Source organism: Pristis pectinata, chromosome 29 (assembly GCF_009764475.1).
Source record: "Pristis pectinata isolate sPriPec2 chromosome 29, sPriPec2.1.pri, whole genome shotgun sequence".
NCBI classification, from domain to species: Eukaryota; Metazoa; Chordata; class Chondrichthyes; order Rhinopristiformes; family Pristidae; genus Pristis; species Pristis pectinata.
Window position 1 is genome coordinate 4,840,958 of NC_067433.1, and position 27,809 is coordinate 4,868,766.

Below are 27,809 nucleotides of genomic sequence, written 5' to 3' on the forward strand. Positions count from 1 at the left end.
CTGAAAGGAGTCTGTACGTTCTCCCTGTGTCTGCGTGGGTTTCCTCCGGGTGCTCCGGTTTCCTCCCACATTCCAAAGACGTACGGGTTAGGAAGTTGTGGGCGTGCTATGTTGACGCCAGAAACGTGGCGACACTTGCGGGCTGCTCCCAGAACGCTCTACGCAAAAGGTGCATTTCACTGTGTTTCACCGTACCTGTGACTAATAAAGAAATCTCTCATTAGGGGCAACTTACAGCAAGCCCATTAACCGACCAAGTGGTCCGTCTTTGTGATGGGGAGGGGGGGGGGGGTGGAAATGGTGAAGAAATCTGAGCACATGGGGGAAAAGCTCACAGTCACAGGGAGAACGTGCAAACTCCGCACAGCTCTGGAGGTCGGGATCGAACTCGGGTCTCTGGTGCTGTGAGGCAGCGGCTGCTGGGGTGGAGGGGAGGATTGAACAGGGCAAGAGGGAGATGCAGATTGCCAATGTCCCTCACTATTCTGATCGCCTCCCGCTTCATCCACCCTTGTAAAACATCAGGTGCTCTCCACCCCCAACCAGCATTCCCAGGAATTGGTGACTTGAGTGGAGAAGATGGGATTATTCTCCTTAGAACAGGGAAGGGAGACCCATTAGAAATCAGATGCACTTTTGGAGGCAAAAATGAGGTTCAGAACCAGGGGCTGCAAGTTTAAATCCCATTGTGAGGCTGGGAATTTAATTAAACTGGAATTAAAGAGCTAGAATCAGTTACAGTGACTCAACACACAAAAGCCGGAGGAAGTCAGCAGGTCAGGCAGCATCTACAGAGGGAAGTGGACGGTCAATGATTGTATCCAGATGAAGGGCCTCGGTCCAAAATGTCAACTGTCTGTTTCCCTCCACAGATGCTGCCCGACCCACCAAGTTCCTCTAGCGTTTTGTGCGCTGCTCCAGATTCCACCCTGCAGTCTCTTGTGTCTCCAGCTATGGTGACTGTTGGATTGTCTGCCCTTCAGGAGGGGAACATCTGCCATACTTACCCAGTCTGGCCTACTTGTTCCTTCATGCCCAACAATGCGGTTGGTACTTGATGCCTTCTCTGTTCAGGGTGATTATGGACGGTCAACAAATACCAGAACTGGCAGCAACATCCCAGAAGCCAGACTGAGGTGCTCTCGACTTCGCCAGCATCCTCCACTCAAAGACTCACGAGGATCTAGCTCCAGGTCATTACAGCCACCTCCTTCATTTAACCCCATTCCCAAATCCTTCTCTTCCTCACACAGAGGACACAGAGTTAAAGATGGGCCACTGCCTCACAGCTCCAGAGACCTGGGTTCAATCCTGACCTCCGGCGCTGTCTGAATGGAGTTTGCACCTTCTCCCTGTGACCGCGTGGGTTTCCCCAGGTGCTCCGGTTTCCTCCCACGTCCCAAATACTTGCAGATGGGCAGGTTAATTGGCCGCTGCAAGTTGTCCCACCAGGCAGCGTTGATGGGAATGTGGGGAGAATGAAATGGAATGAATGTAAATGGGTGGTTGATGGTCGGCACGGACTCAATGGGCCGAAGGGTCTGTTTCCATGACGTTTGGCAAAAAGAACTAAATAGGATGAGGACTAATGTTACATCATGTCCAACTGTACGAAGCAGATTGAAAAGGGAGTTGGGTGAGGAACAATTTTTTGGGACAATGAGAAAGATCTTGAAGGGGCTAATTAGATGGATCTTAAGGAGCTGACACAGAAGAAACAAGAGACTGCTTGTTGCTCCAGATTCCAGCATCTGCAACCTGCTGGAGGAACTCAGTAGGTCGAGCAGCGTCTGTGGGAGGAGAGGAATTGTCGACGTTTTGGGTTGAAACCCTGCATCGGGACCGTTGTGTCAAGTGGGAATGGAGAGGGCTGAATGGCCTCATTCCACACTGATTCCTCAGGAAAGCGTCAATAAACCACTCACTGCTGCATTAACAAAATGGGTTAATTCCCACAAAAACTCTTCACCTGACAAATGTTTGGTAAGAGAATCAAACTCAGTCTTTGCGTTTTAACAGAAAGGAGGAATTAAAATCTCAACAGCAGCTAATCCCCAGTGTATTCAGCCTCAGGCTTGGTTGACTGAGGCCTTCAAAACAGATAATTCAATGAAACCTACTCATGCAAACTCCCAGCGAATTCACTGCTCAGCTGCTGTTTAAACCCCAATCACAATTGAATATTTTCCACTTGCCTGGAGCATTGCAGCTCCAACGCTCATGAAGCTTGGCATCAGCCAGGACAACGCAGACCAGTCAATTGATATCATATCCACCACCTTAGACATTCACCAGCTCCAGCTTTCCCTCAGTGTGATTTTACACTGCGGCTGCTGTAAGCAACATCACCGAAACACACCTACTCTTCCTCTAGCAACCAAAACCTCTAACACATAACCTTGCACCTTGTTGTCTGCCTGCACTTTCTCTGTAACACTTTATTCTGCATCCTGTTATTGTTTACCCTTGTACTACCTCGATGCACTGTTGTAATGAAATGATCTGTATGGATGGCATGCAAAACAAAGTTTTTCCACTGTACCTTGGTACATATGTCAATAATAAACTGACCCAAAAGCAAGGGCAGTGGGTGAATGGAAACACGTCCCCTCCGAACCACACACACCACCAATGAAATACATCGCCACCCTTTGCTGTACTGCAACACCCTCCTACCACCAAATGGTCAAAGGCAGTTCAGGGAGGGCAAGAAATGCTGCCCAGACCCGAGGACAGAGAGAAAGGAAACTTATTACTCGAGCAAAAATCTTAAATCTCCAACTCAAAACATGGACGTCAGTTATTTCACATGAAAGTGAAGATTGACTAAATCTTAAGTAAATATTTAAACAGTTGATTCATTGACAAAGGCCACCGCTTGGCCGGGGAAATGCTTTTAGATAAAAACGATGAAGTCCATTGGAAGGAAAATCGGTGGGGTTTCTATTTTTAATGGGACCTGCAGATTGGTGGTTGATGAGACAGGTCAGTGCACCGCAATCACGGAATGGTTGTTAACTTTGGCTCTTCTCCTACAAATTTCATCCTCGTTTTCAGATCCCTCAGTAACCTCAGCCCTCTAAACTTCTGAACATTGACCCTCCCAGTCAGTTCCCCGGGCTTCTGTTCAAGCCTAGTTATAAATAAAAAAAACTTGACCTACAGCACAAATGCAGCCCATTTCAATCCTTGGCCACTGGAGTGGAGACTGCAAGGTTAAGCACATGACCATAAGATATAGAAGCAGAATTAGGCCTTTCAGCCCATCAAATCTGCCATGATCAAATAGCAGAGCAGACTTTTTTTTCAATCCCCATTCTCCTGCCTTCTCCCCGTAACCTCCTTACCAATCAAGAACCTATCCATCTCTGCCTTAAATACACCCAATGACTTGGCCTCCACAACCACCTGTGGCAACAAATTCCACAGATGCACCACCCTCTGACTGAAGAAATTCCTCCTCAACTCAGTTTTAAAGGGATGTCTCTTTATTCTGAGACTGTGCCCTCGGATCCTAGACTCTCCCACTGTTGGAGACATCCTCTCCATGTCCACTCTATCCAGGCCTTTCAGTGTCCGGTAGGTGTCAATGAGATCCCCCCTCATCCTCCTGAACTCCATCGAGTACAGGTCCAGAGACATCAAACGCTCCTCATACGTCAAACCTTTCTTTCCTGGGATCATTCTTGTGAACCTCTGAACCCTCTCCAGGGCCAGCACATCCTTCCTTAGATACAGGGCCCAAAATTGCTCTCAATATTCCAAATGCAATCAAATGATCAACACCTTACAAAGCCTCAGCACTACCTCCTTGCTTTTATATTCTAGTCCTCTTGAAATGAATGCCAGGATTGCATTTGCCTTCTTTACTACCAACACAACCTGCAAGATGAAGCAGTGCAGGGCTCAACAGTTGTGCATGGTAGAACCCACCAGTCACCTGTGATCCACTGTAAGAGCTACTGCCTCAGATTCAATCCTGACCTTGAGTAGTGTAACCGTGACCTCGTGGGCTTCCTCCAACTTGTTGCCCCTCTGCCTCTGAAGGGGGCCAATTGATGTGACCGACACTCTTAACTAAAGTTAAATACAACCCAATCTTTAGTAATACTCACATAACATATGCAGGCACCTAATTAACCTTTATACCTCTCAATGGCCTGGCGTTGAACTCACTGTCCTGTCACTCAATACGTTAAATCACAGACTCACAATTTGGAGCAGTGTGCAGTGAACGAGCCAGGCTCACTCCAATTGACCAAAGTCTTTCCAAGTTCCTGAACTCAGAGTCATCCTCCTATGGTCGTTCCCAGGTTTTTACTTGACGAGGTTTCTTCATTTATATGTTTTTACACCAGTGATTCAGGACCCTGGGGGTCCCTAACCCCAGCTGCCCCAAGCAGGCACAGAGGAGCGTGAGATCAATTGCTCCTGGCAGCTTTTCTGCTTGGCCTTCATGAACAAGTCTTCCCATCAAGGTACCTCACTGTCGCAACCTCAGCCTCCAGTTCCCTCTTGTCAGCAGCTCTTTGCCTACTGTTGATGCCACTGGAGGAGTTTCAGTGTGGGCCCTTTGCTTCTTAACCCACCACACCTAGGGGGCTACTGTTTTGTTTTTAGTATATTAGTCCTCCAGGAGCTCATGTCTCAACACAGAGAGACAACTCCCCAATGAGAGCAGGAGACTGTGAGAATGTTAATTTGCTTCTGGATCACCTGAAGACATAACTTCAGTCTGTATTAATTGCCAGCTGGCTTCTCAAAACAGTTCCTGGTTTGTAATTCTGTCATCAATCAATCAATCAAATCAATCAAATCAAATCAATCCATCAACCAATCCATCAACCAATCCATCAACCAATCAATCCATCCATCAATCAATCCATCCATCAACCAATCCATCAACCAAACCATCAATCAATCAATCAATCAATCAATCCCCAAGCACACTTTTCCAATGAAGTTGTTACAATGCCTTAGCCTATGTTCTCTCAGCTCTCTCAGAGAACTTCACAGACCATTAACTGTGCTTGCTTGTGGCTTGTTCAAACTGAAACCACTGTTCTGGGCTGGTTGTTTTTAACCCTCCGCACACCACATTCGTGTTGTTCCATTTCCCGTCTCACAATACCCTGTTGCTCCTGTAACCTTACCGACTCAGCCACCACGTTTTGCGGAGGTTTAGCTGCTCGTCACATGGCCACAGGGTGCTCCCACGCCCCAAAGGTGTGGGGGTTGGTGTGTTAATTGGCCGCTTGTAAGCTGCCCCTGGTGCAGGTGGATGGGAGTATCTGGGGGGAGTCGATGGGAACGTGGGGAGAATAAAGTGGGATTAATGTAGGATTATTGCAGTTGGGTGCTTGCTCATCTGCATGGACAGTGGGCAGAATGGCCTCTTTCTGTGCTATACCACTGCGGATCCCGGGTTCACCTGGGGTCACGAAACAGCTGATGGTGGGAACTGGACCAATGATATTGGAAGGGGGCAGAAATGAGGCAAATGATGGGGCGATGGGGCAGTAATTGGGGGATGGAATTGGGCAGATGGACAGCCATCGGGAAGAAGGTGGGGAGGGCTGAAAATGGGCAGTTTACAAGCCGACCCCGGGCAACAAACGGGTTCCGTTTGTACAAACGTCCTCCAGCTGACTTTGCTCATTAGTCAGAGAATACACAAAACTCACTCGATAAGGTGACCACGTCTCCACAGTCCTGAAATGAGCGGCATCTAAAGCACAGAAGGCTGATAAGAAAGAACAATTACTAAAAGTGGAAAGAGAGAGAGGGGAAACTGATTCCACCGTTCATCTGAACAAACATATGTACATACTTCGAACTTCTGAATTTAACAATGTGATGGGAGCTCGTCTGTACATAGGGGGTGTCCACAGGTCGGTTGGTCGTAACCCTGGGGCAGTCTGTACAGGGCAGGGAAGGTTCAGATCCGGGCAACTGGGATCACAGACAGATTTGAAAACGCGGGTAAATTCACAAGCACGATACGACTGGGGGCAGGCGTTGTTGGAGGCTGGCAAATGGTGGGGCAAGTTGAGGAGAGAATGCAGGTGTGGGTCTGGGAGAGGTGAGGGAGGGGCGTTGGGTGGGAGATGTGGGTCGGATGAGGGTGGAACGTGGTGTGAGTGGGCTGATGATGGACATTTGGAGAGATGGGGGAAGGAGGAGTTGGATGGAGTCGACAGTTGGGGGGTGGGGGAAGGGTTGATGAAGATACTGAGGTGAGCATCAGAGATGGAAGGTTTACTGGAGATCCGACAGCCTTCCCAAAGGTGTGTGTATTCATTCTGGGCGGCCTAGAGCCTTCCTCGAGGGCCTCGGGGCCTTCCTGGATGCCCAAGGCCTCAGCAGAGAGCCCAAAGCCTTACTTGAGGGCTTCTTGGCCAGATGGACACCCAGACCTCACTGGAGTGTCCAAAGCCTTACCACGGGGCGTCAAGCCCTTCCTGGACATCTCCATTTGCCTTGGACTCCCAATTCGGGTTGAGCCCTTTTACAGCGGCTCCGTATCCCTGAACACAGCACGAGTGATGTCAAGGAAGTTTGTGCATCCCTGCACACCGCCGTTGGTCACTGTGCTCCCCTGCTGCACCCACACTGAAGTCCCAGGAACAATTCTGGCTCTTCTACTCCAACTGGAAGGAAATCGTCCAAGTGTGACAAACTTGGTCTATCTATAGCCTCCTGGATCTTCCCATATTTAACTCCTCCACCAGTGGTGGCTGTCCCTTCAGATACCTGGCCCCTGAGCTGGAGAAATCCCTCCCTAAACCTCTCCACCCTTTCTCCTCCACTGACTAATAACTCAGCCCCTGGATTAAAGTTCTCGTTCCACATCTCCTCGTGGTTCGGTGTTGATCAGGGACTCTCCTGTGTTGTTCTACCCGTGTGTTCCAACCACCCAGGACTGCACAAGGTGGACCGCCTGGAATATTTGATCTGTGCCCTTCCCTATAACTCCACCACCCTCGCAAACGTCCCATGGTCAGCAGCCACACCTTCGGGGAAGGACAAGCGAGGGAAACCTAGTCGTAGAGCCACAGAGAGGCAAAGCACGCAAACAGGCCCTTCGGCCCAACAGGTCTGTGCCGACCACCACCCACCCACTTACACTAACCTATTTTAATCTCCCCACATTCCCATCAACTCCTCCCCGGATTCTACCCCTCATCTACACACTGGGGACAATTTAAACAGCAGCCAATTAACCCACCAACCCACATGTCTTTGGGATGTGGGAGGAAACCGGAGAACCCAGGGGAAACCCACACGGCCACAGGGAGAACGTGCAAACTCCACACAGACAGCGCCGGAGGTCAGGATCGAACCCGGGTCTCTGGAGCTGTGAGGCAGCGGCCCTACCAACAGAGCCACTGTAATGCCGAAACTGGCTTCGCTTTTCCCAGAGTTATGTTGAGTGTGAATGAACAAGGAGCAAAGCAACCTGTGAATGGTAATCATTTTATTTCTACCCGATGACTTCAGAAACAGTATTAGCAGAGAGAAGGTGGGTGTGGAGCGGACAGAGTGGGTAACTTGGGATCTTCCTCAGTCAGTGCCTTGTGACTTGACGACATTCCGACTGAAGCTTCTTCCGCCCTGGAATGAACTTTGCCTGCAGGACACAAAAAGCAGGAGAGCTTTGGCACTTAGACATTAAACAGCGTCACTCAATCCCACCCACACGGTCCACCAAAGTTAGGGGAATGTGGGGAGAGTGAATTAGGATTTAGCGTGGGATTGGTGGAAATGGGTGCCGTAGAGTCACACAGCACGGAAACAGGCCCTTCAGCCCATCGATTCCACACTGACCATCAACCACCCACTTACACCAATCCGACATCGTTCCCACTTTGTTCTCGTCGCGTTCCCCAACCCACCCCCACACCAAGGGCAGTTTCCGGCGGACAAGTAACCCACCGACCGCCACGCTTTTGGGATGTGGGAGGAAACCGGAGCACTCGGGGGAAACCCGCGCGGTCGCAAGGAGAACGTGCAAACTCCTCACAGAGACAGTGCCCAAGGTCAGGATCGAACCCGGGTCTCTGGAGTGGTGAGGCAGCGGCCCTACCCGCTGCGCCACGCGATGCTTAGCCCAACTCTTTGTCTCTTATACTGTGTATGAGCCGCTGGTCAAGTGCAAAGCTCCCAGCTCACGTCCAAACACAGCACACAGCACTGGACACATGAGAAAAGGCAGGATATTGAAAAAACTTGAAGAGAAAAATGTTTTCATAAACTGGTAGCATTAATGCAAAGAGAAATACAGGGTGATAAAAGGATCGGGTAAGAACAAAAAGGTTTACTGTGTATATACCCCACCAGAGGACATCTTCAAGAGGCGGTGCCTCAAGAAGGCGGCATCCATCACTAAGGACCCTCACCACCCGGGACATGCCCTCTTCTCGTTACTACCATCGGGGAGGAGGTACAGGAGCCTGAAGACCCACACCCAACGATTCAGGAACAGCTGCTTCCCCTCCACCATCAGATTTCTGAACGGTCCATGAACCCATGAACACTACCTCGTTATTCTTTTTTCTGCACTATTTATTTTGTAACTTATAGTAATTTTATATCTTTGCACTGTACTGCTACCGCAAAACAGCAAATTTCACGTCACGTAAGTCAGTGATAATAAACCTGATCCTGATTCTAAAAAGTGAATTTAAGTTGGGTTTGTGTGTTAGTGGAAATAACATCTAACAGTCCAGGAAACCTGCCGGTGATGTCAGCAGGTATGAGTTTAACTTCTGATTATCGGAGTTTAACTCAGAAAATACTGGAAATACGCAGTGTGTCAGGCAGCTGCAGTGAAGAGAGAAACAGAGTCAATGACTTGAAATGTAAACGATATTTCTTTCTCTGCAGATGCTGACTGACTTGCTGAGGATCACCAGCGTGCTCTGGCTTTTCTATGTTATGTTCTGTGTGTGGATGCCTTGAAGTGAAGAGGGTTTAACCTTTCACCTTACCATCATGCTGCTCGAGCAGTCTGGGAAGAGGAATTCCTTCCGTTCATCCTGCAGCACACTCTCCATGTTACCTGTGGTCTGGAATGAAAATTGTCTCAACACTGGTTAAAACTTTTTCCCATTGACCAAGAAACACCGCAGTACGAAAGATTTTGCACAGAACCTTCTGGAAAAATACTTGCAATTAAAATTTATCACATGCCAATTCCAAATTCTCTCTTGGGCTCAATTGGTTCCAACCTCTTCCAAGTACGAAGCCAAACAAACTCGGGCACAGTGCAAGGCTTTGTTGAGTAGTTGGGGAAATGTAGGGCCGGTGACTTCAAAAGTTGTGATTATATTTTAATTTTAAATTTTGATTGGGTGTTTAGGAGGCTCTTAGACAGGCACACGGATGTGCAGAGAATGGAGGGATGTGGACATTGTGCAGGCAGAAGGGATTAGTTTAGTTAGGTGTTTAATTACTAGTTTAATTAGTTCGGCACAACATTGTGGGCCGAAGGGCCTGTTCCTGTGCTGTACTGTTCTATGTTCTCTGGTTAGCAACAAATAAACTGCTGGAGGAACTTAGAGTGTCGAGCAGAGTCTGTGGGAGGGTAGGAATTGCCAACATTTCGGGTCGAGACCCTGCATCGGGACCCAAAACATCGTCAATTCCTTTCCTCCCACAGACGCTGCTCGACCCGCTGAGTTCCTGCAGCAGAGTGTTTGTTGCTCCAGATTCCAGTGTCTGCCGTCTCTTGTGTCTCCTTTGATTGGGTTAAGTTAGCTTCACGGTTATATTCTCTCTACCCTGCAGTTTGAAGTTGCAGTGAAAAACAAGCTGGAAACAAGTAGCCTACCTCTCAAAGGTAATTGGTTAATTGAAGTCAGGTGACACAACAAAACTGATACCTGACAACAGAAATGGGTGATTCTCTCTCCACGGACACTGCCTGACCCGTTGAGTATTTTTAGCATTTTCTAGGTTTTTTATTTACAAGATTTGTAGCCCCAACTGAAAGCCTTGTGTGTCCTTAAACACAAATTCAGTGGATGCAGTGTACACAGGTTGGACCTCATTGAGAAAGAATCTTCTGTGAGGTTAGGGCAGTTGTGACTGAAGCTATCATTGAGGAAGAAATAGTGAGATATCTGGATAGAAGTGGTTCCATCAGGCAGACACAGCAGGGATTCAGGAAAGGCAGGTCCTGTTTGACAAACTTATTGGAGTCCTTTGAAGATATAATGAGTGCAGTGGATAGAGGGGAACAGGTTGTATACTTGCCTTTCCAGATGACATTCAATATGGTGCCACATGGATGCACGGAGTTGGGGGAAGGTATCAGCATGGATAGAGGATTGGTTAACCAATAGAAGACAGAGAGTTGGGATAAATGGGTGTTTCTCTGGTTGGCAATCAGTGGTGAGCAGGGTGCCGCAGGGGTTGGTGCTGGGCCCGCAACCGTTCAGAGGATACGACGATTTGGAAGAGGGGACGGAGTGTAGCGTGTCTAAGTTTGCTGATGACACTAAAATGAGTGGAAAAGTAAATTGTGCAGAGGATGTGGAGAGTCTGCAGGCAGATATAGATAGGTTGAGTGAGTGGGCAAGGGTCTGGCAGATGGAGTAGTGTTGGTAAATGTGAGGTCATCCACTTTGGAAGGAAAAATAGAAGATCAGATTATTATTTAAATGGTGAAAGATTGCAGCATGCTGTTGTGCAGAGGGACTTGGGAGTGTTTGTGCATGAATCACAAAAGGTTGGTTTGTAGCTGCAACAGGTTATCAAGAAGGCAAATGGAACGTTGGCCTTCATTGCTGGAGGGATTGAATTTAAGAGCAGGGAGGTTATGCTGCAACTGTACAGGGTACTGGTGAGGCCACACCTGGAGTACTGCGTGCAGTTCTGGTCTCTTTACTTGAAGGATATACTGGCTTTGGAGGTGGTGCAGAGGAGGTTCACCAGGTTGATTCCGGAGATGAGGGGTTAACCTTTGAGGAGAGATTGAGTTGCCTGGGACTATACTCACTGAAATTCAGAAGAATGAGAGGGGATGATATAGAAACATATAAAATTATGAAAGGGAGAGATAAGATAGAGGCAGGAAAGTTGTTTCCACTGGTAGGTGAGACTAGAACTAGGGGACATAGCCTCAAGATTCGGGAGTAGATTTAGGACGGAGATGAGGAGGAACTGCTTTTCCCAGAGAGTAGTGAATCTGTGGCATTCTCTGCCCAGGGAAGCAGCAGAGGCTACCTCATTAAATATATTTAAGACACAGTTAGATAGATTTTTGCCTAGTAGGGAAATTAAGGATTATGGGGAAAAGGCAGGGAGGTGGATCTGAGTCCACGGCCAGATCAGCCATGGTCTTATTGAATGGCGGAGCAGGCTCGACGGGCCAGATGGCCGACTCGTGCTCCTGTTCCTTATGTTCTTAACGGCATCAATTGATTAAGTTAACAATATTCTAAGGCAGGGAAAGCCAGGCAGATCATGTGCAGCAGCTGAAGTTACTGGACAGAACACAGGGCAGCAGCTTTGTGCACAGCAAGATCCCATTAAAAAACGCAGTTGGGTAATAACCAGATAATCTGTTTCAGTAACACTGAATAAACGTTGACGTGGACACTGCAGAGATTTCCCCCACTCATTTTAGGATCTCTCACGGGCTTCCGAGAAGCACAATCGGGCGGTGGGGTTCTGTCTTATCCTGAAAGCCACCCCCCCCCCCCCCCCGGGGTAGTGCAGCCCCGCCTCATGAACACAACGGGAGCATTGGGCCAGGTTCCCGAGCAAGACTTGAACCCTTGGACCTGAGACTCGGAGGCGAGAGTGGGCCGATCAGCAAGGACTCCTGCTGCCTGCTACACACTTGATGCGAGGGGCTCTGGGCATGGAGACCCGGAGGGAAGGGGATAACTTGAGGAAAGGGGAGGGAATACGCAGAGCGGGGGATACCTACGTCTTGGAACGGGTCGACGACATCACCGGCGGCTTCCCGCTTGCCGCCTGGACGCATATTGAAGGACCAATGTTGAGCGGAATGTAAGTCAATCAGGGTGGCGGCCATTACAAGGCAGACCAGCGCCTTCTTTGATGCCAACATTCTGCAAAGAAAAAACTTGGTCAAAATAGGGACAGAGAAATATCACTCCAGAAAAGTCACTCGGAATATTGTAAATATTCAGGAAAAGGACAATGGATTTCTACCTGCCTGCACCTTCTCTGTAACTGCAACACTGGATAAGACAAGATTTCTTTATTAGTCACATGTACATCGAAACACACAGTGAAATGCACCTTTTGTGTAGAGTGTTCTGGGGGGCAGCCTGCAAGTGTCGTCACGCTTCCGGCGCCAACATAGCACGCCCACAACTTCCTAACCTGTACATCCTTGGAATGTGGGAGGAAACCGGAGCACCCGGAGGAAACCCACGCAGACCCGGGGAGAACGTACAAACTCCTTACGGACAGCGGCCAGAATTGAACCCGGGTCTCTGGCGCTGTAATAGCGTCACACTAACCGCTACACTACCGTGCCTGCCCACTATATTCTGCATCTACGGAGGGAAATAAACAGTTGACGTTTCAGGCCAAGATCCTACACTGGGACTGGAGTGGAAGAGGGCAGGAGCCGGAATAACAGGGGGAGGAGCATGAGCTGGTGGGGGAGAGGTGAGTTGTTCACTTCCCTCCATAGATGCTGCCTGACCCGCTGAGTTCCTCCAGCATTTTGTGTGTGTTGCTCCAGATTTCCAGCATCCGCAGCCTCTCTTGTGTCACTGTTCTGCAGAGACTGTCTCTCATCTGCATTCTGTTTTCTTTTTACCATCTCGATGTACTTATGTACGGAATGGTCTGTCTGAACAGCACGCAGACAAGAGCTTCTCACTGTACATGTTACAATAATAAACCAATATCAAAGTGGCCCAGACCATCTAACCAACAACTTACACAGACAATGGATACCAAGCTTATGGGGATCAACATCAAAAGCTATTAGATTTCTTTATTAGTCACACGTACATTGGAACACACAGTGAAATGCATCTTCTGCGTAGAGATTTCTGGGGGCACCCCGCAAGTGTCACCACGCTTCTGGTGCCAACATAGCACGCCCACAACTTCCTAACCCGTACATCTTTGGAACGTGGGAGGAAACCGGAGCACCCCGAGGAAACCCACGCAGACCCGGGGAGAACGTACAAACTCCTTACGGACAGCGGCCAGATTTGAACCCGGGTCACTGGCGCTGTAATAGCATTACGCTACCATACCGTAATCAAGTGTTTTTATCAAAATCTAAAGTAAAATTTAAAAATGCCTCGCTGAACAGTCCAGGTCTGTGGTAGAGCAAGGTGAACTGCTCCAGAAACGTGACTGGTGAGAACTCCTCGTTGAGCTGGCATAAGGTAGGACACAGGCTTCCTGGGTATCGGGGTACCCCATGTGTCGTGGGCATCAGTCCTGAATGGTTGATTCAGCCCAGGTCTTGTTGTGTTGCTGGATTGTCCTTGGGCCCGGACACTTCTTCAGCTCGGTGTTATTTTTATCCCACATTTATTCCTCTTTTGAGTCATACAGCATGGAAACAGTCCACTCAGCCCATCACGTTCCTGCTGACCATCAAGTACCAATCCCAATTACCAGCACTTGGGCCATAGGCTTCAATCCTTTGGTGATTCAAGTGCTCATCCAGATACTTCTCCAATGTTGTGGGAGTCTCTGCCTCCACCACCCCCTCAGGCAGTGTGTTCCACACTCCAACCACCCTCTGGCTGGTAAACCTCTTACACCTTACCCTAAACGTACGCCCTGAGGTTTCAGTCAGCTAATCGTTTCCTAAGATCTCTCCCATCCTCAGCCCGAGATATGATTTAAGGACAACGTGTAGTTGTGGACTGACTTGGGGCTCAGCGTCAGAGGTAGCTCTGGGTCAGAGGTAACTCCAGAGCTCCAGCTGTCCTGAAACAACTTTGTTATTCACTTACAGATGTGGACATTGTTGGCAATGCCAGCATTTGTTGCACATCCCTAATTGCCCCTAAATTGAAGAGACTGTTAAGAGTGAGCCTCGTCAGTGGGTCTGGAGTCACCTACAGACCACACCCAAGGACGGCTGGTTCCCTTCCCTTAAGGCCATCAGTGAACCAGACGGTTTTTACAAGTGTCAGTAATTGTAGAGGTTCATAAAATCATACAGTGGATGGTCACAGCCTTTTCCCCAGGGTAGGGGACTCTAAAACTAGAGGGTGTAGTTTTAAAGAGAGAGGGGAAAGATTTAAAGTAGACCCGAGGGGCAACTTTTTCATATTAACCCACCAACCTGCATGTCGTTGGGCTGTGGGAGGAAACCTGAGCACACAGTTACAGGGAGAAAGTGCAAACTCCACACAGACAGCACCGGGAGGTCGGGATTGAAGCCGGGTCTCTGGAGCTGTGAGGCAGCGGCTTGACCCGCTGTGCCACTGTGTGGTCGGACTAAACCTGACCGTCACCAGGTAGGTGACAAAGTGCTTGGCCAGAGAGGAAGATTCAAGGAGGCACGAGAGACTGCAGATGCCGGCATCTGGAGCCACAAACAATCTGCTGGAGGAACTCAGCGGGTCAAGCAGCGTCTGTGGTGGGGGGAATGGACAGTCGACATTTCGGGTCAAAGCTCGTTTTCTGCTGCAGGGAGACTTAATGAGTCTCTTGGAGAAGGAAAGAGAGGGAGAGAGGTTTAGGGACGAGTTCCGGAGTTCAGATGTGGCGGATCTGAACATGGATCCAGCACAGTTTTCTGAGAACATTCCCCTTCCATTTCCCAGCGATATTTTTAATTTTGTTTACACAAACCTTCAGACTTTTCCTCAACTTAGGCTTGTTCAGGGGCTGAGATAAGCATTGAACACAAGACAACAGGAGCTGGAGTAGGCCCCTTGGCCCCTCAAGACTGCCCCACCATTCACTATGATTATGGCTGATCTGCCTCAGGTCTCATCGCCTGTCTGTGCTGGTTCCCCACAGCCCTCGATTTCCTGATCTTTCAAAAATGTATCCACCTCCTCTTTAAATCCCCCCCAATGATCCAGCCTCCACAACTGTGCAGGATAGAGGATTCCAGGGATTCACCTCCCCCTGCTTTGGGTGAAGTTTCCATGCTCCTGCCTAACACTTCAGAGCAGTAGATGCAAACTGCTAGTTGCTCCCCCCGGCTAATGTTGACTGCATTCGGTGCAACCACCGCACTGTCTCCACTGAAGGGTGAGATTGGCTCCATTCAACACAATCAGGTCACTAGTGTGAGGAAAGACCATCACACCTTCTCCAGAACTACACCAGGACTTTGTTCAACCCACTTCAACTCAGATCCTGAGAAAGGGTTTGTAGAATCTCCCTGCAAAACCCTCTCTACCCAGGAACGTCCAACGTTGCTTTCATGCTACAGGCAACACCCCCATGTTATGGGGAGGGGGGGGGGGTGGTTGCGTTATTAGAAAACGGTCCGCATCGCGACTTTATGTAACGCGAGGCCGTGTCGACTGCGTATACGTGAAGAGATGCGAGTTGAAAGAAAATGAAATCTTGTGCTCATTTATTTACTTTTATAGATCCTGCAAGAGCGAATTTTATTCTGTATCTCAAATTTTTGGGTAGTAATTTGTCAATTCTGTAAGGGCAAATTTCCGTAACCTGAATGGCTGTAACGCGGGGGGATCACCTGTGGATCTCCTAAGCATCAAATTCCTATGGAATCTCAGCAACTTTCCATCCATGATTGTGCTTTCAACTTCCTAACCCATTCCTAGACGGGGATCATACTTCCCAACACCGTCTCCTTCCCAGAACGAAAAGGTGCAAGGCTTCAAGCACCCACACATGGCTTGGAGCACTGGGATCACCCTTCCTGGCACCTCAAAGCTTTGGAATGTCCCAAACTCACTGGTGTCTTGTTCTACAGAGAACTTTTTCTCTTCACTGTTATGCATAACTTATGTTGTCTGTACCTACGTGCCTGTAATGCTGCTGCAAGATTTTCATTGTACCTGTACCTCACCGTACTTGTGCACATGACAATAAACTTGACTTGACTCAACCTGTCCAATGACAGGCGCAACCACTTGTCCTGACAGACCTTCCACATCAGCTTCACTTTTCATCCTCTCCATGGCTCCTTGTATAAACCTTGCAGGTTGAGAACAGTTTAAAATAAAGTCAAAGAGATCCTGGGTTTTATCAGGCAGAGAGTACAGGAGCAAGCAAGTCGTGTCGAACCCAGTTCATCCACAACTGGAGTATTGTGTCCACACTTCAGGAGGGGGTTACAGTGATGATTCCAGAGAGGACGGACTTTAGTTGGATATGTTGGAGAGGCTGGGCTTGTTCTCCAAACAAAAGGAGATTGCAAGATGTGTGGGTATTTAAGATCACGAAGGGTTTAGACAGAGAGAAACTGTTCCTGGTAGCGGAGGGGTCAAGAACCAGCAGGGCGGAGAATGAGGTGATAGGCAAAAAATAATCAAAGTGACAAACCAGAGAGTCTAGAGAAACAAAGGACTGCAGATGCTGGAATCTAGATGAAAAACACGATGATGCTGGAGGAACTCAGCAGTCCGGGCAGCACCCGTGGAGAAAAGCAGGTGGTCAACGTTTCCGGTCAGGACCCTTCTTCAGGACTGAAGATGAGGAAGCTTCCCCTTTTCCTATCTTCAGTCCTGATAGAAGGGTCCTGACCCGAAACGTTGATCGCCTGCTTTTCTCCATGGATGCTGCCTGGCCTGTAGAGTTCTTCCAACATCATTGTGTTTTTCAGCCAGAGAGTCTTATCCAACACTGGGTGGGTAGGAAAGCACTGCCTGGGGAGGGTTGGGAGGAGGCAGATTCAGTTGTGTTCACCAGGAAACTGGATAATTACCGAAAGGGAAAAAAAGATGCAGGAACATGGGGAGCAAGTGGCTGCTCTGGCAATGCAGCCAGTGTGGTGTCAATGGACTGAGTGAGCTCCTCTTGGTCCAAAAGTACACCAGTCCCGTTCTCCAATAAACGCCTCATTGGAGTGCCACCCTACTTGGGTGGTGAATACACCAGCCCCACTGTGGAAACGTTTCCACAGATAATCCCAACCGAAACACTATTCAGAACTTTCTCAATCAGACACTGGCAGATCCGGGCAATATTTATAAAGTTCATTGCTGTTTTAATTATATAATTTCTAACATTTACAGTACAGAACTGGGGCATTCAGTCCAGGAAGTCTCATAAATCTCACTCCTCTATCTCACCCCATCAGTTCCTCTTTACACTGGCTCTCTTCCCTCTACACCACCGATCACCTTCCAGCCCGTCCCACCCCTCCCTCTCATCTATGTTGCGTTGGCGCCAGAAGCATGGCGACACTTGCAGGCTGCCCCCAGAACACTCTATGCAAAAGATGCATTTCACTGTGTGTTTCGATGTACATGTGACTAATAAAAGATATGTTATCCCTTTGTACCAGCTATCTTCCCTCTACACTCCCAGTCCTGATGCAGGGTCTCGACCCGAAACGTTCACCATCCCTTTGCCTCCACGGATGCTGCCAGACCCACTGAGTTCCTCCAGCAGCTTGGGTTTTACTCCCGATTTCAGCATCTGCAGTCTCCTATACCTCCTTCCATTCTCCCTCATATCGTCACAAAAGGCAGCGTGTTCCCCAATCTCACCCCCTCCCCCCTTACAGACGCAGAATCCTTTTTCCTGGTGACTACACGCAACCTAAGACCGTGTATTTTGGCTCCAAATGAACTTCCAACTTGTACCAAATAGCAGAGGTGGAGGTCAGAGTTTTCAGAGGTGGACAACCCCTTTCCTGAAACTCTGGCTACTGGTTCAAGTCCATCCAGCCCATCAGTCAAACCCTCTCAATGTGGGCTGCATGGTACTGATGCCCGGCAACGTAAGCATAGGGAACAGGAGGATGGGAACAAAAGACTACAGAGGAGAACATAACGTGAAGAAGGCCCTTACCTTGCTGAAGCTGGTTTCAGACTTCACTGCTCAGCTGTGCTTGTGCTTGCTGCTTATATACAGTGCAGACAGCAAGATACCAGCAGGATTCCTCCACATGAAACATCCATTAAGTCTATAATCCCCCTGCCCTGTAATTACTGAACATCGTAAGTCAAAAGTAACAAATAGCTTGGAAATTATTCTGTCTCTTGGGTGTGATTTACTTTCTCAAATTGACCAGCCATTACACAACATCTCTGAAGTTGGAGACACAAGAGACCGCAGATGCTGGAATGCTGGAGGAACTCAGCGGGTCAGGCAGCGTCTGTGGAGGGAAACGGACAGTCAACGTTTCAGGACTGAGGGTGCAGAGGGGAGATAGCCAGTGAGGCAGGGGCTGGAAGGTGATAGGTGGAACCAGCTGGGGCTGGGGGGGGGGTGGGTGATGGTGTTGTGGGACAAGTTCAAGGTCTCAAAGGACAAGGACTCTGAACACAGTCTTAGAGAGGAAGGATTTTATTTACAAACGTGGGGAAAAGGTAACGGGGGCAACACACACGCGCGCACCGGCGATAGCGAGCATGGGGGAATCGCAACAAGGGTAAGATACACACACACAACGAACTGGGTACATACAATCGAGGACCAGTCAATACGATACCTGCCACCCCTTGACTCAGTGCAGGCACAGCTCTGTGCTACGGGGATATCCTAACTAATTTTTCTTAAATAGTGCAGAGCTTACCTCGGCATCCCTCAGAGAAAAAAGAGACAGAACCAAGCATGTGGCACTCTTTACACTGCTGGAGGGCTGGGGGGTCCAGCCCGGGTAGTTCAAACAGGCCAATGGCCCCGGGCCAGGTACAAAGGTGTTTAAAGGGACCAATGGTCAAGTGTCCACAGATGGGCAGGGGTGGAGCCAAACCTCGATTGACAGTGGTGTGTCTTCCGACCATGTAGGGGCAGTGCTGTCATCTGACCAGGTGAGGCAAGTGTTTTCACATGGCGGCCAACGACCCTCCACAATACAGGTGGGCAGATGGATGGGTGGTTTGGAGACGGCAGCTGGTGAGTGATAGGTAGAGTTAGGTGAGAGGGAAAAAGGGGGCAGGTTGAGCCAGGTAGTGAGGAGATATATAGAAAGAGGCTGGAAAATGACAAGTGGAGACACAAGAGACTGCAGATGCCAGAATCTGGAGCAACAAACAAAAAGATGCTGGAATCTGTTAAGTGAGGAAGATGACGAGTGGAGCCAGGTAAGGGAAGGGTGGCAGGTAGACGGAGCCAGGTGGGAGAGTGGAAATAAGTCAATGGGATACTTGGTGTTCCTACAGAATTCTTTTACTCTGGTGGAGAAGCAGAGATTTACTTCAGACGCCTCACTATTTCCAGTGATAGACAAATTAATTTCTGCAAATGCATTAAGCTGGTCATTTTGTTGTTTGCATTGGTCCAAAAATTTGCTTAGATGCATGGAAGAGAAAAAGCCACAGAGAAAGTTAAGAATTATTTCCTTTGCATGAGTTTACAAAAGCAAAATACTGCAGATGCTGGGAATGTGAAATGAAACAGAAAATGCTGGAAAAACGTAGCAGGTCAGACAGCATCTGTGGGAAGAGAAACAGTCAACATTTTGGGTCTGCAGCCTTTGTCGGAATCACGGGGAGAGTTAATGCTTCAGGCCAATGACATTGCATCAGAACTGATCCTTGTTTCTGTCTCCACGGACGTTGTTGGGCATTTTGCAAGTTTTATACCCTCCCCATTCTATTCTCGACGAGTTTCTGACCGCACTTGCCTCCCAGATAACCATCCACAGCCTTGATCACACCAAATATGAAGAGATTCCCAACATCAGCCTTGAACTTTTAGCAGAGGATGCCTCATTACCCTGAAGTTTAAAATAGATCACTGGATTAATCACTTGCTATTCTGCATAATGCAAGTTCCCCTCTCAAAGTTAGAAAACAGGATTTTCCTAATCTTTCAACCTACAGATCCACAGGAAGGATGTGGAGGCTTTGGCTAGGGTTCAGAAGAGGTTCACCAGGATGCCACCTGGATTAGGGGGCATGAGCTATAAGGAGGGGTTGGGCAAACTTGAGTTTTTTTCTCTGGAGTGTCAGAGGCAGAGAAGAGACCTGATAGAAGTTCGTAAGATTATGAGAGGCATAGACAGACAGCTGGTATCTTTCCCTCCCCTCCAGAGGAGAAATGTTGGATATGACAGGGCATAGCTTTAAGCTGAGAAGGAGGAGGTTCAAAGGAGATGTGCAGGGTAAGTTTTTTTTTAAAACAGAGTGGTAGGTGCCCGGAATGGATTACCAGGGAAGCAGATACGATAGAGGCATTTAAGAGGCTTTTAGATAGACACAGGAATGCGCAGGGACTGAAGGGATATGGATCACGTGCAGGCAGAAGAGATCAGTTTAATTTGGAATCGTGTTCAGCACAGGTATCGAGGGCTGAAGGGCCTGTTCCTGTGCTGTACTGTTCTGTGATCTAACTTTGCCCCCAAACACCAGGGTTCAGATCGGATTGTCTGCATGGGAGTTGTGCAAGAGTGGACTAGGTCCCTTTGAACTGTAACTGGTTCAGGTTCACTCAATGCCTTACAGAGGAGGCAAATTACTGTGGACTGTACCTTCACCACACATTACTGGAAACACTGTTCAACCGTTTTAGTTGAGTCACTAAGTGAACAAGGTTCCAGGGCCAAAAGCCCATGTTCTATGATCAGTAGCCGCCTTTAAATAACAAGAACTGTGTTTGAAGAATTGAATTCAGGACTAGAAAAATAATGATTCTTTTTGTCAAATTTTACTCCCAATGCGAAGGTTGTTAGCAAAGACCACCACCAGTTGCCGTCTGTTCGAGGTCCTGGCCCAATGATGACAGACAGCGCTGTGTTTCTGAGTTGGGTGGGTGAGTGACCAGGAGGTGGTGGCTTTCTGACTCTTCCTTCCAGGAGGTGGCAGCAGCGGGTCTGGGAGGAGTTCAACAGTGCACTATGGCAGTGCACACGGTCACTGTGAGATGCTCACGGTGTGCGAGTGTTTACCTTAGTAAATAAAAATATTAATCAAGCAATTTGCAGGGTCCTAGCTAGGACTGGTCAGTAAAAGGTTAAAAGAACTGACAGTGGCAGAAGCAGAATTAGTGTTTCAGGTGCAATAAAAACAGAAAATGGTGGAAATGAGACAACAGGTGCAGAAAGAATCGAGAGAGAATTAGTCTCAGAACCATAGAAATTATTCTGGGCAGAACCAGACAAAGTATACAATGTCTGCGGTAGATTTGCACATGAAAATGCAAGAAGCAAATTAAACAAGATCAGTGAGCTACGGGTGTAGTTAAGGCAGAAATTGATAGGTTCTTGATTGGTTAGGGGGTTAAGGGGAGAAGGCAGGAGAGTGGGATTGAAAAAAAAATCAGCCATGATTGAATGGGGGAAGCAGACTCGATGGGCAGAATGGCCTAATTCTGCTCCTATATCTGATGTTATTTTAGAGGTGTAGTTACTCAGCAGGTCAGGCGGCATTTGTGGGAAGAGGAACAGAGCCAATGTTTCTGCTCTATTCTGACAAAGGGCCTTCAATCTGAAATGTTAACTCTGTTCTCCTTCCCACAGCTGCTGCTTGACCTGCTGAGTGTTTCCAGCGTTTTCCGTTTTTTTATTTCATATTTCCGGCATCTGCGGCAGTTAATTTTTCCATTGATAATGGCAGAAATCAATTCAGATTTTCTTTGGTTGGAAAATATGTTATGTGCTGTGAAACACAACCTTGTCAACATCAAGTCCAATCACTAGTCCATGCTATTAACTAATCTTAGCTAAGATCCTGATGAGAGTGTGACAATTCAGTGGTAGGGAAGTTATTGAAAAAATAAGGCCTAGAAGGTTACAGACTGACAAAAGGTAGTCACTTGGGTACATGACGGTTAGCACTGAAGCTGAGGGCCAGAGGGCCTGCTTCTGTACTGAATGACTGACTGATCTAGGTTCTTCCTGGGGTTGAGGTGTAGTCACTATTCAGTGGTGGGAGAAAACATTGCTCGCTTCTGGATTAACAACAAATTCAGATAATCAGCAATTCCAGTTGCACAGCTCACATTTCCAGCATTTGTAGCTTTCTTTTTCTCTTCTGCTTGTAAATTTTGCGTTTATTTGTCTATTCCTACCCACACTTCCAGATCTACCTTTCATTAATTCTTCTTTCCCACTTACCTCTGTTGCTCCTCGTACACGTGCTGGCACCACATGTTGGTGCCGGAGCACAGGGACCCGTCGCGAGTGGCTCTTTGCAGATTTACTCATTACTTCCATTAAATTCATTCTACTCTTTTAAATCTGAATTCTATGACTCTAAGAATTACTAAATGTTCCTTTAAATCTACTTACAGGTCTAGTGATCTACCGACTGATAAGATGGACTCTTGACCTCACAATCTACCTCATTATGTCCTTGCACCTTATTGTCTGTCTCTGTAACTGTAACACGTTATTCTGCATTGTGTTATTGCTTTTCCCTTGTACTACCTCAATGCACTGTTGTAATGAAATTATCTGTCTGGATGGCATGCAAAACAAAGCTTTTCACTGTATCTCCTGCTCTTCCCATTACAAACTGCCGTTCCCTCCTCCCTTCCCACTTCTCTTTGCCTCCTAAAGCGTGTGTTAGTTTTCCCCAGCTCCAATGAGAGGTCTTCAAACTCCAACATTAACCCTCGTTTCTCTCCGCAGATGCTACCTGACCTGCTGAGTATTTGCAGTTTTTCCTGCTTTATTTCAGATTTCCTGCATTTGCAGCACTTTGCTTGGGCTGATACCAAAGGCTAGTCAGTGAACAAGAGTCCACCTTTTCAGAGGGAGAGGGAAAATTAAGAAAAGCAAACAAATCTTCGAAGTTTCAACTTGCAGCTGTTGCAAATGGAGATACTTACAACTTTTGGAATTAAAGAGTTGAGAATTGAATCACTGCTGTTGAAGTGCTAACAAGAGGATTAGTGTGATAATTGGACTTTACCTCGTTAGAAGTCTACCACCCAGTGTTCAATAACCGAATTATGATTGTGGATCCCACTGAGATGTTTTCCTTAACCCACAATTTAGGCAAGATTAATTCTATATTGCAAATCTTAGATGCTTTAAAGGATTTAGAAAAATGTGATGAATTGTTCCCTTCATACTCTGCTGCTCCAACTTACTGCCTATTTTAGATTTTAGTCTGCTCTCCTCTTGAAATCAGATCTCTTGGGGCTTCACACTGACAACCAGTTCTATGAATGTTAGATGAGGACAGGTTTGCCTTCATTTCCCTACACACAAACATCACTCCAAACTAGATGGCACCAGCATCTCCCCCCGACCCTAGACACCACTGCAACCATCTGCAAGAAAATCTCTACCACCCACGCAAAAGGGATTAATCCAGGAGTATGTATTGGCAAATTACTGGCAATAATAAACATGTCTTTACTTTCCATCAAGGTCATTGGACCCAATAATCAGCCTGATCTAATTTTTTTTTTATTTACAGCGTGGTAACAGGCCCTTCTGCCCCAACGAGTCCACACCATCCATTTTAAACCCAAATTAACCTACCCGTACATCTTTGCAATGTGGGAGGAAACTGGAGCACCCGGAGGAAACCCACGCAGACACGGGAGAATGTACAAACTCCCTACAGACAGCGATGGGAATTGAACCCCAATCGCTGGCGCTGTAATAGCATCGCGCTAACCGCTACGCTACCATGCCGCCTCTTCAACCTTCAAGTACTGCCCATCGCTATTGGACAGGGCTGAATTAACAGAGCAGAGCACTCAGCTGGAGTGCATCTGTTGAGAGTGGGCGAGAGATGAGGGCAGTTCGAGAGTGAGAGTGGGAGTGGAGAAGCCACCGTCAAAGTTGTAAAATACAGGTGGTGGGAGATGGCCAGAGGGAGGTGGTCCAGGAAGACTGAACAAAAGGACAGGAAACAAGAGACAGCTTTAAGGTGCAGTAGGTGAGGGAGAGATGGGCAAGGCAAAGGGAGCATCTCTGATAGGGCGAGACCAAGTTTGCTGCGGTTGATCAACAGTTTACCACCATGACAACTCCAAACTCACCCCATCAGACATTTCCTCTGTCCTGATTATTTTCCTCACCCACTTAAACTTTCTTGTAAAAAAGTCAAAACAAAAATACTGGAATGAGAAACAGAATGAGACCCTTCATTAGAACTGGGCTGTCTTCTCGGTTTGGACCTGAAACTTTAACTGTTTCCCTTTCCACAGATGCAGCCTGACTGAGGCTCATCTCACACTCAGCCATCCCCATCTTATAAAAGAATCATTGGTATAAACCAGCAGAGAGCATAGAACAGTACAGCACAGGAACAGGCCCTTCAGCCCTTGATGTTGTGCCGAACTAATTAAGCCAATGACGCCTAATCCCTTCTGCCTGCACAAGGTCCACATCCCTCCATTCTCTGCACATTCATGTGCCTCTTAAATGCCTGTGATATCTGCCTCCAGCCCCACGCTGGCAGTGCATTCCAGGCACCCACCACTCTCTGTAAACACAAAAACTTGCCCCACACAGCTCCTTTGAACTTTTCCCCTCTCATCTTAAAGATGTGCCCTCTTGTATTAGACATTTCAGCCCTGGGGAGAAAGGTTACCAGCTGTCTATCTACGCCTCTCATAACTTTATAAACTTCTACCTTCAGAACATTTGTCCATGAGAGGTCAGTAAGCAAGGCAGCACAGAATTATGGAGTAACGTTATTTTAATATAAATTAAGCTCTCTTTGAAGTATTTCCTTAAACGAAAAAGGTAAATTAAACTAGTAATGAAGGATAAAGATCATCACAGGTTCAAAGTGCCCTACAAAGATTCTTTAATGAACAATTGTACAATACTGCATTGACTAATTGAAACCAAATGGAGAGGTGCTCATGAGGACTACAGAACACCAACAGTAAACTTGCGCTCGTGCTTAGTGTTGTGAGTGATAACCATGCCTCTTATCTCCCTCTTTCCCAAACTCCACCCAACGACAAACTAAAGGATGGGGGTTGATGCTTGGTGAATCTTCGGAGAGGATCCTGGTGTAGTAACAGAGGCAAGTGCACCGACTGGACTAGTGGGACCAATGCGATGCATTGTGCATGGATTTGTGCAAAGGCTGGTTTACTTCAACGTGCAGAGTGCTGCCAAGCCAAGCTACTCCCGGTGTGACCAACCTGGGAAATTCGCAGTATGTGGCAGAAGGCAAGGGGAATGGCCAGTAGTAAACCAGAGTCAACTGTCACAGCTGCTGTGGATACAGACAATGTAAATGCACCATCCCATTCAGTGAACTTTCTTGATAGTTTGGCAGTTGATGGCAAAAATCAGTTGAGCGCTGCTAGTTACTTGTGGGATTTCACTTTTCACAGAGCTGGAAAATAAATAGAGCATGACTGATTGTGTTTTCCTGTGCACAACACAGGTCAAAACTTGGATACATCCACCTTTGTACAGTTTCCATAGAAGCCCACATGCTCACAAAGATTACCGCAAATCAAAGTCTTCACTGTAGGTAAAACACTTTCAGAAGTTTGAGGATAAGGTGTTATGTAAATGCAGGTTTTTAAAACTGTTCTAATTGGGATTAGGAGGAACAAAGATGTTTACGGCAGATGGCAGTAGACTGAACAATTCCAGCCTGTACAACAGCCCGTGGACTGATCACTTGTAGCCTGTACAACAGCTCATGGACTGATCACTTGTAGCATCAGAACCAGAGCAAGTCGACTCAGTTCCCTGCCTCCACCTCAGTCTGCAATGCAGATTCCAGATCAGTGAACCCATTGCCTGTTGTATAAAATCCCACAACCTGAAAGGCTTCGAACTCCCAGAATAACAGTACACTTCTCCCCTTTCCTCAGGTAATGTTTTTGATGGCTCAGGGAAAGTTTCTCACCTGTAGTCAGGGCAGCAGCATTCCCACAATGTCTCTTTCCTCCCTCGTAATTATCCCACTCCCTTCTGTTGGGGACATCGACGCAGGCTGGGTACCGCAACAGGTACTCTCTGGTACTTTACGCACATGGCCATACCTTGGACACCCAGGGATTCAAGGATTCTTTCCCCACCACCTGCCAGGGTGGAGAACGAACAAGTGTACTGACTAGTGACTACCCTCGCCAGCTCACGGCTTCACCCGTTGAGCAGCTGACAACAGTTAATCAGTGTTATGGTCTGGGACCTTCCAGTCAGTAAGCCCTAATGGGCATCTCACATTAATCTTTACACAGTGCCCTTCGCTGCTGGCTTTTGTCAGTCAATGAAGATTAAAGACCAACAAAAGGTCCCTACTTTTAGGATCAGCCCATTAAACCAGGTGCCCAAAGCAAGAGCGAGCAGCAACAGGGACTGAACCGTAACATAGTGCTGCTTTAACACTGTAACAGTGATGCCATTTTAGAATAAATTCCCATCTACATATTACAAAAGGTTCATTCTACCATATGCAGAAAGCAAAGCTGTTAGAAAACTTCTTTATATGATCCACACTAAATAGTTTAGCTAATTTTCTGACACTGTACTCCTGTAGGATGCAAACTGTGCAAAATATCTCATACCTTACATTGGTTATGTCAAGTGATCAGAGCCAGATATGGAAGCTCTGGGTCACCTCTGCACCTCATTGCTATGCTCCCTTATCCTGCAAGTACCATTTGTACACATTACAGAAAATGAGGTATAAGCAGGCTCAAATACGTATATGATAACTCGCCTTAGGGTTCCATGCTTAACAAACTGACATGCTTCTAACTCATCCCTGTCTATCTAATATTCTGTGTGTGTGTGTGTAAACATATTTTAAAAATTTGCTCCACAAACCAGTTATGGAAGCCCCACATCAAACTCAAAACTAAAGTAACTTGGTTCCCGGTGTGCAATGCGATGGCAGAAACACTCTTGTCAAAACAGGAGTCCGGAGAGAGGGGTCACCTCATGAAGCGAAGGCAGCAGGGAAAAGCAACACTTCAGGCTTTAAATAGGTTCTGAATCAGTCCGCTGAACACTGCATTGGAGGTGATTTGCACTCTCAGCTGGGGAGATACCGTGCTCCCCTCTTTTCCACTTATCTCACGCTCTGAGACATGTGCAAAGGTGTCAGCATCTCTTCGAAGATGGCTCCCTTCACGTTGGACCCTCGAAGGTTTGCCTCCTGCAGGTCACAGCCAGAAAGGTCGCAATTCTGGAATGGTTAAGGTTTTACTAGTTACAAACAGTTCAACAGGCATGGGGCTTTCACAAGTTCAAGTACATGTTGTAGCTTGACATGTCTGTACCTCCAGGACAAGCACCGCCCTTTTAAAGTGAAGGTGGACAAGATGACAACTTCCCTCTTGAAAGCTTTAAAGGGCAGAGTTGGTGATTTTTTTTTAAAAAATACCATTCCTTTGGTCTAATTGAGCATTTACACAAGGCATTTGAATGAGATATTAATACTTTAACATTTACAGTAAGACTCCGATAATCAATTGTTCAGAAATCCTGATGGTCTGGCAGCTGGCTCACTCACTAGTCCAGGATCTGGAGGGTATCCCAGGCCAGGGTCCTGACAGTGGGCCAGGTGTGAGCCAGGGAGAGGGTCGGGAACACCAAGGGTCAGGAACATGTGTAAGTTTGTGGCTGGGGCCTAGAGCGTTTGTATATTTCCCACTCCCTTTAAACTCACTGGGCTCACTGGAAAATTCATTATACCGAAAGGTAAAACAGTGAAATATAAATGTTTGGTTATTAATAGATGCAAAGTCAATAATCCAGAAATGCTGCTCAGCCAGCACCAAAATCCCAAGGGTGCCAAATTCACAGAGTTTTA

General features: G+C 47.4%; 2 protein-coding genes across 6 annotated transcripts in view; both read right to left on the minus strand.

Moving 5' to 3' along the window:
• Positions 1-7,551: 7,551 nt before the first annotated feature.
• On the minus strand, positions 7,552-25,980 carry LOC127584347 (progonadoliberin-1-like). Its single transcript, XM_052041067.1, has 4 exons — positions 25,899-25,980; positions 11,939-12,083; positions 8,991-9,068; positions 7,552-7,630 (listed from the first exon to the last, which is right to left on the minus strand). The coding sequence occupies exons 2-4, from the start codon at positions 12,080-12,082 to the stop codon at positions 7,568-7,570; spliced, it is 285 nt and encodes a 94-aa protein (XP_051897027.1). The 5' UTR covers position 12,083; positions 25,899-25,980; the 3' UTR covers positions 7,552-7,567.
• LOC127584346 (BTB/POZ domain-containing protein KCTD9) overlaps positions 24,807-27,809 on the minus strand; it is a 41,368-nt gene continuing 38,365 nt past the window's right edge. For all 5 annotated transcript variants that reach the window (XM_052041066.1, XM_052041065.1, XM_052041063.1 and 2 more), the window contains exon 12: positions 24,807-27,182. In XM_052041066.1, the coding sequence (XP_051897026.1) occupies positions 27,066-27,182 (117 nt within the window). In that variant the 3' untranslated portion in view covers positions 24,807-27,065. The remainder of the gene's footprint in view (positions 27,183-27,809) is intronic.

Coding starts and splice junctions, on each gene's coding strand:
- LOC127584347 (XM_052041067.1), bottom strand. CDS start 12,082: ATGTTGGCATCAAAGAAGGCGCTGGTCTGCCTTGTAATGGCCGCCACC. Junction 9,069..11,938: donor TCGTCGACCCGTTCCAAGAC/GTAGGTATCCCC, acceptor TTTTCATTCCAG/ACCACAGGTAACATGGAGAG. Junction 7,631..8,990: donor ACTGCTCGAGCAGCATGATG/GTAAGGTGAAAG, acceptor TGTGTCCTGCAG/GCAAAGTTCATTCCAGGGCG.